The 18,781-nt window shown below is 38.6% G+C and overlaps 1 protein-coding gene and 1 long non-coding RNA gene across 10 annotated transcripts; one reads left to right on the top strand and one right to left on the bottom strand.

Annotated features, from left to right (window-relative positions):
- Positions 1–2,207: 2,207 nt before the first annotated feature.
- LOC115598941 lies at positions 2,208–11,973 on the bottom strand. 4 transcript variants are annotated; one of them, XR_003988028.1, is made up of 7 exons: positions 11,912–11,973; positions 11,315–11,406; positions 10,656–10,703; positions 8,714–8,789; positions 6,925–7,034; positions 2,651–2,746; positions 2,208–2,448 (listed from the first exon to the last, which is right to left on the bottom strand). It is a non-coding gene; the product is annotated as an uncharacterized LOC115598941 (long non-coding RNA). The 4 variants fall into 4 exon arrangements; XR_003988029.1 differs by having other exon boundaries at positions 11,328–11,406; XR_003988027.1 differs by lacking the exon at positions 10,656–10,703.
- Positions 11,974–12,043: 70 nt separating this feature from the next.
- CNEP1R1 (CTD nuclear envelope phosphatase 1 regulatory subunit 1) lies at positions 12,044–18,362 on the top strand. 6 transcript variants are annotated; one of them, XR_003988038.1, is made up of 8 exons: positions 12,096–12,183; positions 14,432–14,503; positions 15,122–15,205; positions 15,992–16,065; positions 16,515–16,624; positions 16,760–16,814; positions 17,070–17,172; positions 17,545–18,362. XR_003988038.1 is itself a non-coding variant. In XM_030457886.1 (7 exons), the coding sequence occupies exons 1-7, from the start codon at positions 12,159–12,161 to the stop codon at positions 17,548–17,550; spliced, it is 426 nt and encodes a 141-aa protein (XP_030313746.1). In that variant the 5' UTR covers positions 12,096–12,158; the 3' UTR covers positions 17,551–18,362. The 6 variants fall into 6 exon arrangements, 4 of the variants coding, with proteins under 4 accessions (XP_030313748.1, XP_030313746.1, XP_030313745.1 ...); XR_003988037.1 differs by having other exon boundaries at positions 17,070–17,383; XM_030457886.1 differs by lacking the exon at positions 17,070–17,172.
- Positions 18,363–18,781: the final 419 nt, after the last annotated feature.

Raw genomic sequence — 18,781 nt, 5'->3', positions numbered from 1 at the left:
GATTGCTCATTTAAATACAGAAAAAAGACCCTCAGAGTTTCAAATACAATTGCCTTTGTGCACACAGACACACACAGTTTAGAGCACCTGGGGTTTATATTTCTGATTTCACATCAGTCATGGTGTTAACTTAAACCTAATCCTCTTGGAAATACCTACCAATACCCCTCTTATATTCAAGTGCAGGTGTGAAGTGTTACTTTGTGTTCCCTTGGATTTTTTTCATATGTGAAATCAAGAGGCTCAAGCTAGCTCCTAAAAGGGCAACAAAACACTGCTTTTCACTCTTCCACATTTTTCATGTCTGTTCTTGGGAGTACTTTCCTTAAACTACATAGTTTTAGCACCCTCCCCGTGCCACATGTGGATGGATTAGGGTTTATGTGCATGAGGTCCCAGCTCTCTACCTAAGGTAGGGCCAGCAGGACCCAATGAATCCCTGCACATGCAACACAATTTCCCCACTTTCTGCCTTTGAAAAGCAAGATTTTACACCATGATATGCAACTCCTTAGTAAAGTTCACCTCAAACCTTCAAGTGTTAAAAAGGAAAAACCCTTAAATGATACAAGTTATTACATTTAATCCCTTTGGGGGAAGTAGGGAATGATTTTGTGATTAAGGACCTACTGTGAGGCTCAAGAGAATTAGTTCAATTCCAGGCTCTGAAACAAGCTTCCAGGTTCCCCTGGGAAAGCTTTTGCAATCTCCTATCTCACATGGACACCAGCAGGATAATTTGTAAGTATGTGCAGCCCTCAGACTTTGTAGTATCAACAGCCAAATGAATGCACAGGTAGGAGGTTAGGTGGGCTACAATCAGTTTAAGGACTAGTCAGCTATCCAATGTGAGTGCTACCATTAGACTATCACTTACAAAAGAAGTCATACATTTTTAAAAACAGGTATTAGAGAGAGTCTTGCAAAATAATCAGTAATATTATTACTTACTCATAGGTTGACAGCTAGTTTCTAATGGTTTTAGCTAATGCATTAAGTGAGGGAAAAAAGGCAAGATAAAAATAAGCTGGCATAAAGACATCACTTAGTTCTCAGGTACAGGACTACTTTCCACAGTTTGCACTACAGGGAAATACTGCTCAGTTAAGATCTATACCTGGTATTGTTTCTTGGCACAACTAAATTTATGAATTCATAGAATGAAAAATTCAATGGAAACTCATCTGAAAACATGAGTTATGACAGCAAATCAAGCAAGCACTATCAGAAAAAACATAATACTGAAGTCACTGTGATCGAGATGGAAAAGTGCTCTGCTACACAATCCCCAGTAAAAGCATTAAGAAGCCTTTGTTGCAAGAGATACTGATAATCATAAGTTAGTTCCTCCTTACTCCCTATAAGCAGAAATTTCTCCCTACAATTATAAAATGTAGCTGTCATACACTCAGAAATATATAAAATAACATTCAAATTTTTAAAGGCATTATGATCATTTAAGAACTTGACTTTTTTCTAAAAGATACTGTGCCTGTTATGGTTGCAGGCAGTATCTGTGATTTATTTAATGCATTACAGAAGTTACTTCCAGTAACTTAATGTGTGCTTCATACACATCTAACTATTTTCTCTAAAAAAGTAATTGCCTCTTTCAGAAGGTAGAAAAATATATGTGAAGTTTAAAGATCAGTCTTTCTGGCATTGTTTCTTATATTCAATTTATAAGCAATAATTTAATCTTGATAGTAAGCATTTTTGCAGAAGGGCTACCATTTATTTTGCATGTATTAAATCCAAGTATATTCCATATTTCAATAGAATGTTAATATTAACAATATTTTTTGATCTGGTTATCATTCATATGAATTTACTCAGCTGCCTTTCTAATAAAAATGTCAATGTTTTCCTTAATTTTTCCACTGGAATAATTTCACATTATAAAGGAAGTAAACAAATGAAAATACAACACCCAATGCCAAACAAATTCAATATGAAAGAGATCAGTATAAAGCTATTTCAAAACTGTCAGTTTGTCTAATAACTAACACACTAACAATTCTGGAGGCTAAAGTTAGTCCTTTCACTATCATCTCTACAGTAAAATGAAAAAACAACTGATTGAGAGAAATTCCACCCATCTTATTCAACACACACTGAAGCCCAAGTCTGACCAGACCTGCCCATTCTTACTTGAATATGATGGAGTTCAAACACAAAGCAAAACTGGTGACAACTGTGTAAAACAGGGAACTTTATTTTGTTACTGTTTACCATCTTCTGATTTAAAATTATGAAGTTACAACAATGCCATTCATGAACATTTGTTTCAACAGAAAAGACTTCATAAATTTTTCAGGAGTTATCACAGGGTGGAGAGCAACAGAAGGTGCAATGCTCCTGTGGTTGCAAGACTTCCACTATTGCAAATGGTGTCAGTGTCCTCCAAGTTAATCTCCCATTGGTGCTGTGCTGGTTTAACACGAATAGCTGTGACAAAAAACTCCAAATACTGTAAGTTTCTGTATCTGGTCACCCTCCTCACATCTAACTTGTATCCAAAAATCACTTCCACTCTTCCAGTGAAAGGCTAATTACCATCTTGATTTTTCACTTTACTTCATTATCAGGCTTAACTAGAAGTGATTCGCAGTTATTAAACCAAACAGCTACAGACCTTTTTCACTCTCACCTGACACTGGCAAAAGGCAAAGCATCTCTCCAAGCAGGGGCCATTTTGCAGGTTGATGTCAAGAATATCCCAGAAGTCCAAATTCTTTAGCAGATGCTAAAAGAAGAGGTAGAAGATTATCCTTTACACTTGACAATCTTGTTTAGAAATGCCAGCTCTTTTGAAACACAGTAAAATCTGCTTTTGTTTGCACAGGACACTCTTAACTGCATGGGTTCAAAACCACCAGGCTTAAGACCTGCCAGTTACCTATCTGAAAACTGGTACAAAAATCAGCACTGCAGACAAATGCCTTAGCCTTTATTGTTCATAGTGCCCTACTTTAAAAGATCTACAACCACTGAGCTACAACTATAACCTTTTTGTACATATTTAACAGAGCACACTGACCTGCTGGGTTACTAATCTTAGCAGGAGCACACCAAAGCAAAACTCTCCCTGATATTTATGTTAACCTGAATATGCAAGTTAAAACACAAATGAGCAAATGGTACAGAAAGTTAAAGCCAGATTTTACCTCTGAGTGACTGTCATGGCAGACACATTAGATGTCATCCGAGTCTGGTTCCAAGCAAGATTTAATCCATGACCATTATGTAGGTCACTAGTTTTGACAGAGTTTGTGCTTACTATTCATTCCAAGGAATCAGACTCAGCACCAAAACTGATAGCTGTCAAAAGTGTACCTGTGGTTTCTTTTTACACTAATTAATAAAATAGAATAATCCAATTAAGCAAGTATCACAATTTCAATCATTAGAGCAGTATTTAATTTACAACAAAGCACCATACTTTTAAATCTTATGCATCCAAGAATATGAATGTTTAAAACCTGAACCGCCCTAGCTGTTTCTCCTGTCCTTTTGGTTTCCAATGAGCTTCAGAAACTCAAAAGAATTGCAACCAACTTAGTAACTGAAAAAGAAAGCTTTGTAGAATGAGAAAGGTTCACAACAGGGGAGGAAAAAAAGCCTTTCCAAAATAGCCAGGTGTTCACCTCAACCCATACCAACTTCAAAGAGATGCAAGGACAGTAGTTGAATCCGATTTCAGACTAAGGACATAAAAGATGAGCTTTATATTCTTACACTTTTATAACTATAGAAAAAAATCATTTTTAGATAAAGAACAGCATACTCCCCTTCTCTCCCATTCTTTCACATAAAGTTTGCTCTGAAAATAGCATGGCTGAGTTTGTCTTTCAACTACTATTTGATCACTGCCAAATATTTGCAAGTTCAGATTTTTCCACATCCAACCTATCTACTTGAATGTAGATCCTACATTTTGTTCTGCTTTTACAAGTAAATGTGCTGTGACAAGCGAGCAGCTCAGTCACAAAAACAGAATTACTTTGAAATACAAAACTGAAACAGCATTCAAAGAGCCCCTGACAGTCTCACAGCTGAAGCTTTAACCTAAGGAAGGGGTAACTGGCAAGACAGCAATCCTGCAGGGCAGTGGAAGAGCAAGACTATTACTTGAGGTCTGGGTGCCAATGCTTGCATCCTTGTGACACTGTCTTCAACCTGAGTTAAAGGATCAGTTTGAAAAGGGCTTCGTTTAAGTGAACAAAAGTGGTAAGCAATTCTTCAAAACAGATTAAGAGCATAAGAGTGGAAGACTGCAGGAATCTCATTATCCCCTTATCACAAGGAATTCCAAGAATTTTCCATAGAATAGCTCCCAAAATCAAAATGGCACAGATATTCTAAGTCTAATTTCCATATGGGGCTGGGTTTTCTGTTGTTTTGGTTTTTTATTACTGAATTATGTTAAACCTAGGAGTTGCATTTTACTTAGACCACTGGATATCACTATCTTAAATGCAGATGATCAAATGCTCACTTTGCAACCATAACCTGCAAGTGGAAGTGTCCATTAGGGGATTTATGTATGAGCTTATAACATGTTCAGTTCTGTGAAGAATATATACACTACTTCAGGATGCATATGTCATTGATATACACTTAAAATATGCTTGAAGTTGCATTACAGTGGTAAAATTTTAATAGCTTCAATCATCTTTTCTAATATTTGTATAGTAACTTACTGAGTCCAAGTATTTCTCTGCACTTAAATATGTAATACTCAGAGACAGACTGTATGCCTTGCACAGCTTTCCTTCATTGGCTGTTATATCTGACAGTTTGTTGCATGCATTTTATGCCATTTAAAAAGCAACAATTCAGGACAGATGTTTAATCACCCCATGTATCATGAACTATTATATTTTACTTCAATAAACTATTTCAAAACTCTCATTTTGACTAGGTCAAATTTTATTACCAATACAACGAATTAGCATTTAAAATTTTAGTCTAAAGAAACAAACTTTTGTTCTGAATGGGGACTATTTTAAGTTACATCTCTTAAGCAAGCTAAACTTTCCTTTAATAAAACAATGAAGCATGATTACAGTGCAAGAGAAGTGCCAGGTGGGGCTGTTCAAGAGTATAAACTGATGATTTTTAACTTCTTGGAGCATACACACAAGATGTGACTTATGTAGTTCCACCACAAGACCAGGTTCTTGTAATTGATTAAATCTTTTTTTTGGGGGGAATATATGTTAGACATTTTATTCTTTCATCCTAACATACTGGGAAATACTCAACTGAAAGTAACAGCCCATTATGCACTATTACACTGGCATTACTATAGCTTTGTCAGTAGCCTGTTTTCAGAAAAATACCAAAGACAGAAAGCATAAAAATAGAGCTTAGTGATATGTTCTGAGAATAGATGCTAAAAGTTATCCTTTAAGGAATTTAACAATATCTTACTTTACTCTTTGACTGAAGTTGACATTCCCTACCAATAGCAATACAGAGAGATAAGGCACAAGCTCTATTTGCTTCATCAACAAAAAGCTTGCTAATACTGATCCTTTAATTACCAGGGGACAGACAAGGAGGAGCTATGGCTTATTTTTCATACTGCAGTACACCTGAACAGTTCTAAAAGTGCTTCATTTACACATTAAAGCAACATGTTTGGGCTTAAAACAAGTGTAAAATAATTGAAGCTGACAAATCAATTTGTTTAATTGTTAAAAAAATTGGAAGTCAATTTACAACCTTCTCTGATTATCTCACATTTCAGTCCCATTAACCAAGCCAGCTGCAGCAGCTGTAGTTTTTCCTATCTGGATTTCAAGTCTCCCTACTACTAGGCTAAACTTTTCAATAGAGCACTAAACCATGATAGAGGCAGAGAATTTCCAACTCACATTTGAAGAGATTATGTAACACTACACTTCTGCAATACTCCATGAACTGAAACAGAAAATCTCTGGTGTATTCCTAATCATATTTGAACATCAGAAGGGGATATGTCAAGTACAGAGGTCAGTGAGGTAGAAGGGAATTAAATATTGCATTTACAGCACCAGAATTCAATAAAAAAACACTGTCTCAGCTTAAAAGGATTTTGTTGATTGTTATTCAACAACATGTGAAGGCAGAATATGTAGTCTACATTTCCTATAAGTTTCAAATGGATTAAATACATAGGAATGGGATGCCACTAACAAATTCAGTGCAAAACACTTTGCTGTGGGGACGAAGAGAGAAATGAAAGTTTGAATATCAAAGCAGCATCTGTATTTGAGTGATTAAGCTCTCTATTCAAGTTGACACAGCTCCCCTCCAGAAGATGAACAGCAATATGATGAAAATTAACTCTTTCAGGATTAGAAAAACTTATGATAGCATTTTGTCTTGTTTAACAGAGTGTTTCTCCAAGAACTCAGTTTTTCCATAGTATTCTTCTAGTTTTGCTTCAAGCACTGACAAAAAACTAGAAATTAGACAAAATAAAGTTCTGTGCACTTGAAAATACTCATTGTATAAGCCAGCTTCCATATTTCCTCCTGTCAGCAACTGAAAGGAATCTTTCAAATTAGAAAGGTACCTGACATGCCTCAATCAGCAAAAATTACTCAAGTAAATATGGCAGCCAAATGTTGCAAGGTTGCTATTAAAAAAAGAGAAAGTATGACTGGATTGAGAGCACACAATTCTAAAACAAATTTTTAAGAACCTAGACAGGTCCCTCATGGCTATCCTACTCCAAAGCCTGGGAGATACACAAAAAATTTTAGGGATAACTAAGTATTGCAAACCAGAAACCTTAAATGGACATGATCTTCAACCATTATCTACATATTTGCAGGGTCACATTTCTGAACTGGGTTGCACTTACCTGATATGATATGTAATCACTATCTCTAGAACAGAATCAGCTGAAAAAAAATCTTAATAGAAACCTACTTCTGCTCCTTGTTGATGCCAACAATGATAATCAGAAGACATCTCATTCTTCCTGCATCTGTCCACAAAACTGCAGGTATAGCTTCTACAATTATCCCAGATACAGTCACCTGCAACCAAGTAAAAAAAAAAATCAATTAAGCAACAGCACAGATTGCAAGACTATACTAGGACATCACTACATCATTTAACAATACTGTTAAAAGTGAAAAAAGATGTTCTTTGAAAGGGTTTCTTTTCTTCTTAACCACAGATTTATTACAGACATGCAAAAAGGCTTAAGAAACATGGTTAAACTTATGTGGAGACTTCTCAGTCTGAGAGGAGAATTTCAGTACAAAGAGGATTACTTTTGTCCCATTCTCTCCTAAACTTGATTCCATTTTGATGCTGGTACTCAAATCTCACTCCAAGCAAAGGAACTGGAAAACTAGGAAAACTCACTTTCTATAGGCAGACACTAGGAGCTAAACTGGAACATTTTTAATCTGTATTGCATAACACCTTCCTTAAATAATTTGAAGAACCATGCTATGCACACTAGTTTAAGAGTCACAAGAGATGAGCTTGCTTGCCTATCTCCAACATAGAGCCACCTTCCATTTTTTTAAAATCTGCAAATAACACACAGTTCTTCCTCACAGGATGTTTTGCATTCTCTTAAGTAACTCAAATATTTGTGGGTATTTTCTTCTCTTCAGCTGAGTGTAGTACATTCACACTGCTAATTCTCAAAACAAACCACTTCTAGCTCCTAGTTGCCAGATTTTTAAAAAAAACTTAGCTTTTTGTAGAATATTACCCTCTTCAGCACTGAAGCATTCTTCAGAAGAAAAATACTTTATCACACAGGTGAGAGATCAAGTTGCAATAGAAGGTCAACACCTTAAAATTAGGTCAACTACCAGTCAGTTTTGTGTTCAGTACTACAATGATATTCCTGTCGAGCTGAATACCTCATTCCTTATATAATTCCCTAGTGGTTCATTAAGAAGCCTCACTTAAACTTCCTACAAGAGTTACTATACCAAAGTTTCTGAAAAGAACACATCACCTAATCCTATTCCAACATTTTTCAGAACTGTATGAATAACAAATTATCATGAAATTTATTTAAACTACAGGTTGAGCTAAGCCAGGTGATGTCAAAACTCCTGAGAACTTCTCTTCAGGCTTATTTTTAGAGGTATAAATCAGTAAAATGAAAAAGTTTGAAAACAGTCACCTCCAGGGAATGTGATTATGCATTCTGCATACATAGACAGATTTAGTTTCTAGTGGAGAGTAAATTTCCCTTACACTAATAGAAAGAAATTTAAGGAAAAAATGTAACTAATTACAAAATCACAAAACCATCAAAAACTGGAGGATTGTCCAGAACCAATGAGATATGCATTCTGGAAAAGAACAAGAGAGAAGCCCTGCTTACTTTTGAAACAAAGCATAATATGAGAAAAGAGGCTTTTCAAAAAACAAGTATCTAGAATCAGGCCTGTACCCCATAGAAGCTCTTGATTCCAGTCATTATGAGAGCATCAGATCTTTTTGCCACAGACCCAAACTCACAAGCCAGGTACCCATAACAGATGTGCTTTGGAATTCAGTCTCTGAGAGCAGAGTCTATAATTTGGCAGGCTTTTAAAACATGAGATTTTCCTTATTTATATGACCAGATGACTGATTAACTCAAGTGTATATTCCTCTATAGCATTACAGATATTTTTGTTAAGCATATAGCATGCTCAAAGCACCAGAGTAATTTTTTTTTATGCTACTGAAAATTTCTTACCTATTCAGACCTTCAAGAACCTTTGAATAATCATCTTGGGAAGAATAATTTCTGACACAACTTGCAAGGATTTGTACTAAAAGAGATATGAATATGAGGTTAGGTGGATGTTGGCAGACAAGTCTTTTAAAAGGTAAAATAACCCAAAGTGTTAAACAATTATAAAATAGTCCCATTTACTAGATTTTTGTAGTACAACTGGTGTGGGGTTTTCAAGAGTGACACTATAGCAAATAAGTGATGTGAATATACAGTATAAAACTGAACAAGAATTCAAGCATAACACAAATATGTGACAAAAAATTAAAGTTTGAGGGAGCTTTAATTTCATACTTCATATATCCAAAGATTCACTTTTTTCACAAAATGCTTCCTAGCAACACCTCTGTTATATATTAATCACTTCAGAAGACATTGAGTCTAACTGGATCCATCTCTGGGCTGAAGTAAAGCAAGTTTGGAGATTAAATACTATTGGAGACAACCAGAGTACTAAAACATTGGTGGCAATTTTTTGCCATTTGTCTCCAATATTATTCTCTTAACCACAGAATTTGCATAACATTCTTTTAGGCTACTCTAGTATGTGTTAAGAGGAAAAGTAAGCTAAAAACCAGAATTAAGTTATCCTGGATAAAAGAGTCTTGTCTTCTGAAGCAATATAAGGAATAAGAGGGAGAGTTTTACTACCTTACCTCAGCTGCAGAAAAAAGGAGAAGACAACAAATTAGCTTTACAGGCTACCAAAACTCAAACCATTTTTAGCATCTCAACCCATAACTTATTTACATTCAAGGTGGTAGAAGAAGTTTCAAGTTACAATTCTGAGGAGTGAAAATGAAACTCCTATTATGTCAAGACACGAACTGGGAATTTCTATGCTATTGTGTGAAGATAATGAAGATTTTGTTTAGATGTCCAACATAAGGCATTTTCTTTTCCACTGAAGATGCTGCCATTTGATAAAGCTTACCTTGCAGGGTACACTTTGAAATGTTTTCAATAGGCCTGCAATTAAAAATGTTAACAATGTTTTCCTGCTGAAACCAAGAAGTCCTGAATACAGATTTCCTTAAAAAAAACCCAAAACACTGGAGTTCCAGGGATAAAATAACACTTCTCAGGGAAAAAGAGTAAATTAAAAAAAAAGGGACAGTTTCTTGATGAGATTTTAAACTTTCAAGGAAAAGGAATAGAAGATATGTAAACACTACCCTCATGTAAATATAAGTTAGGATAACATTCTTCAAACCTGGAAGGTAGAAACTACAATAAACAGATTTATAAAAATACAGAATAAGTAAATTTAGAAAGACTGATTTTTACACAGCCTTAAACATTAAGATGTTGCCTCAAGAGGGGATTGCTTAGAGGCAAAGAAGCCAGAGAAGGGATTATGCAGAAGGCTGGAAATGCAATTATAATAAATAAGCAACCCCACCCTAATTATCTCTGATAGCAGATGCTGCTAACAGATGCTCTCACATTATGCTCAACATATTTGTTCTGTGAGAACCAGAAACAGATACCAAAGATGCTAAACTCAAAGCTATGCATCCCTTGCACCTTGAAAGAGATACTTGAGATATCATTCCAGACTGACAAAACACATTTCTTCCAATCATCTCTGCATTATGAAGCAAGCCAAGTGTGCACCAGATCCTTTTGCTTAAGCTGGTAATTTTAAGGCTTTACAGGTTTTGGTGCAGAAGAGCATAAAGGGTTATGAACATATACACTAAACTTAAGTGTAAGTTTATTCAAGTAATAGATGTATTATAATGAGTTATATTTTTTTGTCTCATTTAGTTTAGCTACTCTTCAGTCATAATTGTACAGAAGACAGTAAAATGTACTCAGAAAAAATGCAGGGAAATAATTTTGAATTGACCAAGAAGTTTTACATTATAAACAATAAAGGTATTACAATTTACTTCAATACCTCAAGCATTATTGCTCCTGGAATTTTTTCTTAGTGTAGGTTCAGCTCCTAAGTGATACAAAACATGAAAGCTTGAATAAAATACAGCTTTAAGGTGTCCATATCTGTTCAGAAGTAAAGCTAATAGCTACAGCAACATAACAGAGATCAACAGGAGATAAGCTCAGAACAAGCTCACAGAATATAAATAGTGCAAACTACAATTTTCTGGTACTTTCAGGATGCTCAAAAACTCCAAGGGCTATGCACAGCACATCCTTTTTCTGGTAGCATCTAACTCCCTGGCCACTAATTTAAGGTTCTACCAACTGCAAGAGGACAACTGCAGTAAGGAAGAACATATCTACTTTCCAGGCTCCAGTCTTTTGACATTGTGAAATTCTCTTGTGCTAATACCTGCTGTAGTCTTTATTAGCACTAGAAAGGTAACACCACTGAGTTGAGACTCAATGATCTAATGACTGGAACTGATGATATTAAAGGTCTTCCCAACCAGAGCAATTCTGTAATCCTGTGTGCTCAGCCTTTCCACATGGCTGACAAACGTCCAACCGCCACTAGTAGGAGTGTTTCTGGAGGTTTTTACGCTGGTAAAAGTAGTGTTAAATAACTATGCAAAACCATGAGTTTTCATTTAGCAAAAACAACAGCTCAGTTACCTCCACATCCTACCTGGGACTCCAGCAGACACCAGTCAGGGCCATGGGCTCACGACAGCTGATCGCCCTTGGTCCCCCGGGCCACGCCCAACCTGTAAAAACACCTAAGCTTTGAACAGTGCCTGTGGACACTCCGTTCCAGATGTCACCCTCTTCTTGACGACAGTCACCAACGAAGCACGGCCCGGAGGAGCGGGACCCGCTCAGGCAGAAGCCGCCCCGCAGGCTGCCCCTCGGCACCCACACCGCTCCCCGGCGCCGGGGGAGGCCACGGCCGTCCCGCCAGGACCCGCCGCCCCTTCGGAAAAGCCCACCCTTAAATACAGCCAAGTGCAGACGCGTGGGACCACCTCGGACCCCTTCATCCAACAGGCAGAGCGGCCCTGCGCTCCGGGAACGCGCCCCGAGAGGGCTCCGGCGCGGTTGAGCTTGGGGAAACCTCAAGAGCCAGAGAAGACCGAAACTCGGGAAAAAGCTCCAGAGCTGCCCAGCAGGCGTTACAGTCCCCGTGTGTCCCTCCGTGTGCTTCCCCGCTCCCGCCCAGGCCCCGTTACAGCCTCTCGGGCTGCTTCCCTCCTCCTCCCGCGCAGGACTCACAGCGGCTCCGCTGCCGCCGCCACCGCCCTCAAATGTCCGGACCCACGCCCGGCCCACGCCCCTTTCTCTCCCTGCAGCCAATGCGAGACGCGCTTACTGATAGAGGGCGTGGCGAGTGGGCGGCTGGCCAATAGGGCACGGTGTTCTTGCAGGGGCGGGGCCGCGCGGTGTGTGTGCGGGGTGAGCTTGGCGGGGGGCGGCCGGTGGCTGCGGGGGCCCGGCCGGTGGCTGCCTCTGCCCGCCCGCCATGAACTCCCTGGACCAGGCTGAGGGTGAGTGCGGCGGCCCGCAGCCAGCCCGGAGCCGTCTCTTCGGCGTGCCGGGCCCTTCCGGCACCGCTCCCGGGCTGCCCGGGTGCGCTGCCTCGTCCCTCTGGAGCGGGCCCCACCGAGGCGCTGCCCTGAGGGAGGCGAAGCGGCCCCGGGAGGCCTCGGCTCCCGTTCCACTGCGCTCCCGGGGCCGGCGCTCCTCCTCGGCCCAGACAGGCGAGCTGGGGCGGGGTCTCTGGGGCCGTATCCTGAGGTTCGGGGCCGGGCTTGTGCTGCCGTTGCTCTCCGGCCGCCCCACCGAGGCGGAGAGCGGGGCCCGTGGGGGAGGCCTCGGCTGAGGGGGCCGGGGGCGGGCCCGCCAGCCGCCTTCCTGCCCTGTTGGGTTTCCCTTTCGGTGCCCTCTGACTTGAGCTTGTGCTACTGCTCCGCTCCTGGGTTTTTCCGTGAAATGCGTTTCTTCGAGCCAGGAAGAGCCCCATCTAGCACACCAGGCGCTGCGCTGTGCCAGGGCTCTTAAAGAACGTGACCTCAAATAACCTCCTCTTGTCTGAGGACCTCGGTGGTTTGTATAACAAATTCTTCGAAGTTTACAGGATGTCGAAACACAGAAATGAGGTTTTTTTGTGTCCAAAGATAAGACTGAGATTTCTAAAATGCATCAGTGTCTCAGACTCGGCAGCTGTTTTCTAGCGAATCGTAGAGGCAGATAGGTCAACAAAAAAGGGTAGTCCGAGGCTGTCACAGCTTTGTGGCTGTGCTTGTACAAGCTGTAGAGATCCAAGGAGTGTGCCTTGATTACAGCTGCTGGGTGCTAAAGTGATAAACTCCGAGAATGTCCTTGTTACATGGATATCCAAAAATAGGTTGAAGCATTAAGCTTCTGTCTTCTGAGGGTTTTGGCTTTTTCCATTTTTTTTAATCTTTTTTTTTTAAAGCTGGTTACACTGTATGTGTTTTCTTGAGAACTTGTTTATTAATTGCTTGATTTTATGCCTACAGAGTGCTATTTCTGAAATAGCAGGTTTTCATGTGCCTCATATTTCCCCTCTCCCTTTAGTAACAAGCATAGGGGTTTGTGCTAGTCAGGGAATAGTTAATTAGCTTTAATTGATGGCAATGGCTTCTCTTCCCCAGAAGGGAGGTGGAGGACAGGCCATAACTACCGGGCTGTTGGCAGTAATTAAGACCAGTTAGCTGTTCTGTGGCTGAAGTCAAGATGTTGTCATCTTCCCCATGAATTCAACTCCAAACCACTTAGGAGTAAATTTGCAGTTTGGAAAACTGCATTAGTAATGATCAAAATAGGTATATTTCTTCCAATCTTGTTCTTTAATATCTTTATTGTGATAAAAATTTAGTGATAGTTGCAAGTTGAAGGAAGAAAATTGCAGAGTGATGGTAACTGGAACTCTGTAGCTGAAAGTTAAGTTTCTACTGAGAAAAACAATTCCAGGTAAAATTCTAGCTTTGACTGGAATGTTGCCAATATTTGACTTTGTTAAAGAGAAGCTTAAATCTATCGTAGACTTCAGGTGAAACAGCTCCTTGTAGGCAAACAGGTGACTGGCAGAGATTTTGTAAGAAATTAGATGAACTTCAAATTCTTGAGCACTAATTTCAGTGGAAAAAGCCATGAGAATATGGTGGCAATAAGAAAGATCTATGTAAAGAAAAAAAAAAGGTAATAAGATTACTGGATTGTTCGATAGTGTTTGCTATGTTTTTACATGCATATGTGTGTATGTATACGTATCATGGCACATAAGTTTCTACAAAATAGTCATTAAAGCCATGCTGCTACAAGTAATCCCATCAACAGCTGGCAAGTGGCAATTTCTTTTTCATTGATTACCACTGCATAGATAATAGAATTTAATTACTTCCTAATGTACTTAGTACTAAAAAATGTGTAATTTTTCTTGTGTGGAGGGGTTATTTAAGATGTCCTAAATCTAACTCTCAGTACTTCTAAAAATTTCTAAAATACTCTGGTTTCTCAAGTATATCAAATCCCTTATTTTTAAGTGGGAGTGTTTCTTGCATTTAGTGTAACTTGGTCATTATACTTCTTAGCTAAAAAAAGTTGTGTGGAGCTACTTTGTGCTTTTATTAAATCTAAATGATTGCACTGATTTTTCTCTGCATAAGAAATGAGTTTACACAGAGGAAAAGTGAATTCCTTCTGTCTTTTACATTGAAATTGTAATAAGTAGATGAAGGTCTAATTATGCTTGATATACATCCTCCCCAGATCTCAAAGCTTTTGAAAGAAGACTTACTGAGTATATTGCATGTTTGCAACCAGCTACAGGACGTTGGAGAAGTAAGTTTGATGTTCCAAGAGATAAATAGGACTGTCTTTCAAGCTTTTTACATTTATTAGTGTGTATCTTTGATTTATGTTTGCCCATACAAAAATCTGTGCTTCAGTGCTCTTTAAAATTTCTGTGATGCACATTCAAACACTTTGCAACAAGATGATATAACTAATACTTTTGGCAGAGTTTGAAAAATGAGGTAAATATTGAATTGGCTCAAGGCTGAATTATTCTGGAAAGAGTTGTGACAGGTGTATTTGCTTCTCTTCTGGTTTGTTTTTTTTGTTAGTCTTTGTTGTTTGCTTGTTTGTTTGTTTTGAAGGCTCAGACTTCCCAGTCACAACAGTTACTTGAACTAAATATGATTGGGTTAGATAGTCTCTAAAAAACCAAAGGTGAAAAAGTAGCAGTAATGTGCCTTGATGTCAGAATATGTCCTCGCTGCTGTTCGGACTTTAATGCTTGAAGAAGGGGGGAAGGCAAAAACACTGCAGATATGCTGCCAGCTTTGGGGTCAGTAGTCCATACTAGATGTAACTGTGGGTTTTTTCTCTTTTTTTTGTTTTGTTGTTGTTTTGTTTCTTTTTTTTCTCTTCTGTTTTTTTTTTTTTCCCTGGTAAAAGACTTTATTTGTATCCAGAACTTCAGACTCCACAGAAAACACTCAGAACTGCCAAATGTCCAGTGGAAGCTGCAAGGCTTTATGGGTGTGGAATAGAATATGATCTTTCTCTGCCTTTATATTTCTCCTGTTTTCTTTTTTCCATCATCCCTGATCCCCAACTCTTTGTAATCTCAGAATCAGTCGAGTATTTTGTGTTACTCTAATATGTATCTAGTGTTACGCATTAACAGTGAATTGAATTTTTTTTCTAAGCAAATCTGGATGTGTAGTTTTTTGTTAATCTTGTGCTAATGCTAACATGTCTTCTGAGTCCTATTTAAATTTTGTGTTTCCTTATGCTGGCTGCCCTTGCTTGTAATCCTGTGTATCACTGTGGGGAACATAACACAATTCAGATGTGCCACTGAAGCTACTGGTGCTCGTGCCTCAGGCTTTTCTTACATAGAAGAGCTAGGGGATAGAAACTTTGTTCTGCTTTGCAAGTTAGTGGTGCTGCATTTCTGATGCCTAGGTTGCATAAATTCAAATGGCATACAGAACATTTGGTACAGCTCTCACTCCAATCTTCCAACTTATATTTTTGCTAGCTGTGTTATTTTGGAACCTTTTGTTTCTTCAAAGCATCAATGTGTTTTCACTTGACCGAATTTAGATTTTGGTACCTACTTGTCCTTTCCAGGACACTTGTACAGATCTTTCTTTTCACATAGTAAAATTTTCTTAATTTTCATTTCTGCCTTCCAAATACAAGCTTTTCCTCCCCTAGAAGTGGGAGAAGAAATAAATGCTTAAGAGTTGCTGCTGAAAAAGAAGTGCTTCTTAGTAAGAGTGGAGTATACTGTTTGATTTTTATTCTTTTCTTCATCAGTGATTCTGATAGTGGTATCGGTCTGCACAGCAACTGGTGCTTGGAACTGGTTAATAGACCCGGAGACACAAAAGGTAGTGATCATGGTAATCCCAAATGTCCTCTGGTTCATAGCTTGGTGTTGCAGTCAAGTGGTTCAGTGTCAGCAGCTCCCCATGGCAGGGGGTTGGAATTAGATGGTCTTTAAAGTCCCTTCCTACCCAAACCATTCTGTGATCTTGAAAACAAAAAAGCTCAGGGTGGTTCTCCCAGGAAACTGAGAGATCATCGTTAGAGTTGAGGTCTCAAGCTGTCTGGAATTCTTGTGGAATAAAACCAGGGACAGTTCCTACCAAAAATGATACACCTTGAATGCTTGTCTAAAGAATTGATTGTGAGTACTTAGGAGCAGTGAGACTAGGAGCAGGGCCTTTTTGTTTGTTTGCGGTTTTTTTTATTGTTTGTTTTTTAATTGTGAACTAGGCAGCAACTTTCTGTGTGTTTTAAAAAGTATACAGTGGGACTAACCTGATTTCTTCCCTAGGTGTCATTTTTCACATCACTTTGGAATCACCCATTTTTCACAATTAGCTGTATCACCCTCATAGGCTTATTCTTTGCCGGAATACATAAAAGAGTGGTGGCCCCATCAATGTATCCTTCAATAGTTTGTCAGGTTAGAAGTGTTGTAGTTACTGCTGTTATTGAAGCCTATGCTAATATTGCTTTTTCAGTTTTTACTTTTCAATGTACAAGTGTTAGCTGCTTTCCTTGACAAAACCCACACAGTATAGCAGCCAGATGTAGAACTGTTTTGGCAGAATATAATATGTCCTGTGATGATGTAAGTGTCTGTGGTTGTCTAAATTTATATTTGTTTAAATACTGATGATTCAAAAAGACACAGTTGTATTTTTTCCTAAATAGCACTTGTATATACCTTAAAAAACTCTGTGTCTGTAGAACTGGAATGTAGAATACTTGGTATTGTTCTGTGTATCATTTTAAACTGAGCTGGTAAATTTGAAGTGCAGTCGTTGGGCTCAACTTTCAGGGTCTAAACTTCTTTTTTCTTTTTTTTTTTTCTTTTTTTTTGCAGACTGGAAAATTAATTTTGAAACCTAGGCCTCATGTTCAATAAGGGCTGTCTTCCTTCAGTTTTTTCCACTGCCATGGAAACCAAAAATGACCTTTTTTTTAAGGTAGTATGACAGCAAGAAAACAAACAGGACTGGTTGTCACTGCCTGGGAGTAAAAGTCTTACACAGTTGACAGTGAAAGTGTGCAATATTACTTTCTTGAATATTTATCCAAATTCTTTGTTATCATATTATCAGTGCTTTTGCTACTTCTGATTACCTCTTTTTCAGTATTAGTGTCACTTTTTTACTTCGGCTAGAACAGAACATACAGGTGAAGTATGTTAATTGGCTATGATGTCAAACTTGAAAATCAAACCTCATTTGTGTTACATGTCTTTGTAAACTATTGTAAATAGCAGATCAATGCCAATGTTCAGGAAAAGAAGTAATACTTGCTGTATGGATTTTTTTTTTTTTTGTTCTCATGAACAGTATTGAAAGGAACACTTACCATTCCCATGATGTTTCATTAGCACACTGACTGATTACGGCTGTCCTTGTTTCCTGGTCACTCCTTTTGGAACTGGTTAAAAGGCTTGCAGAAGGACTGTCCTCTGTGCTGGAGAAGACTGGTCTTACACTTTAAGAACTTTGCAACTGTATCAAGGATCACGTTTGTCAAGTTGTATATATAGTGCACCAGCCACTTTCGTTGTGGTCATACGTAGCTCCTTGTTTGATCTGGTTCACAACACTGCTCTTTTAAGATTTTAATATTTTAAAGATTGTCTTAAATATGCTTGTATCATCCCGATTGCAAGGTTGTACTGTATTTTAAGTCCACATGACCATTCTCAGTGGATTTTTATGCTGTGATAGTCTGAATACAAAATTAGTATTGCAAATGTAAAACTAAAGATTTAGTGAAGAAAATACGGAGTGCCACAATAAAATAACGAGATGTGTTACTCAAAGTGTTAAAAACAAGGTGTGGATGTTATATGTATAAAGTGTAACTGCTGAATAGCTAAAATTATGAAGAGTTTTAAGTTTAAATTGTTCAAGGTGCCTTTTTAATTGTTTCAGACTCTTTTAATTGACTAGAACTGCAAAGCTGTTGAAACTTCAGTAACTCCTACTACAAGGTAGACTGGCTTTTACAGGCAGCCTATTGATGTAACTTTGTCAGTTGAGACATTAAGAATTGTCTCCTGTCATTTTTCCAGTAAGTCTTCTGCCCACCCATTATTTTTAACTGCTGTATATTTTGTAGGTAAATGTATGTAAAATAAATTCTTTGTATAAACAGATGTTATCTTCTTTTGTACTGTGCAAATACAGATCACAGGTGAACTCTGAAGAGATTCAGAAGTTTATAGCTGAAGTCTAACTTTAGTACCAGACCAACATACCCTGTATTTGATGTGGTTCTTACACTCTTTAAGATTCTGGCACCAGAGGGAAAGTCCTTCCAGTTTTTCACCCTACGGGTCAATCCCGCATCTGTAAGTGCTGTTTGTGGAAATTGTTTCGTTCAACATTCACCTTGTTTGAGTTTTTGACCCGGGGGGACACCTCTAGAATAGGCTTCTGTCCTGGAACACCTCTAGGGATGCTGCTGAGGCTGCTGTGGCAGAGCTGCGGGGGAAGTTAAACCCGCTTGGTTGGGCAGAGCTGCGTTTCGCTGACCTTGCTGGCGGCGGCTGACCCGGGTTGCCCGTGTGCCGTG

This window comes from Calypte anna, chromosome 11, assembly GCF_003957555.1.
Source record: "Calypte anna isolate BGI_N300 chromosome 11, bCalAnn1_v1.p, whole genome shotgun sequence".
NCBI classification, from domain to species: Eukaryota; Metazoa; Chordata; class Aves; order Apodiformes; family Trochilidae; genus Calypte; species Calypte anna.
The sequence above is the reverse complement of the archived record's forward strand: the minus strand, read 5'-3'. Positions and strand labels throughout refer to the sequence as shown.

Excerpts from the sequence above, each read along its gene's own strand:
- CNEP1R1 (XM_030457885.1), top strand. The coding sequence starts at position 12,159 with ATGAACTCCCTGGACCAGGCTGAGG. Across the intron at positions 16,625-16,759 it reads AGAGTGGTGGCCCCATCAAT|TATAGCAGCCAGATGTAGAA; the intron begins GTATCCTTCAAT and ends AAACCCACACAG. Across the intron at positions 16,815-17,069 it reads ATAATATGTCCTGTGATGAT|ACTGGAAAATTAATTTTGAA; the intron begins GTAAGTGTCTGT and ends TTTTTTTTGCAG.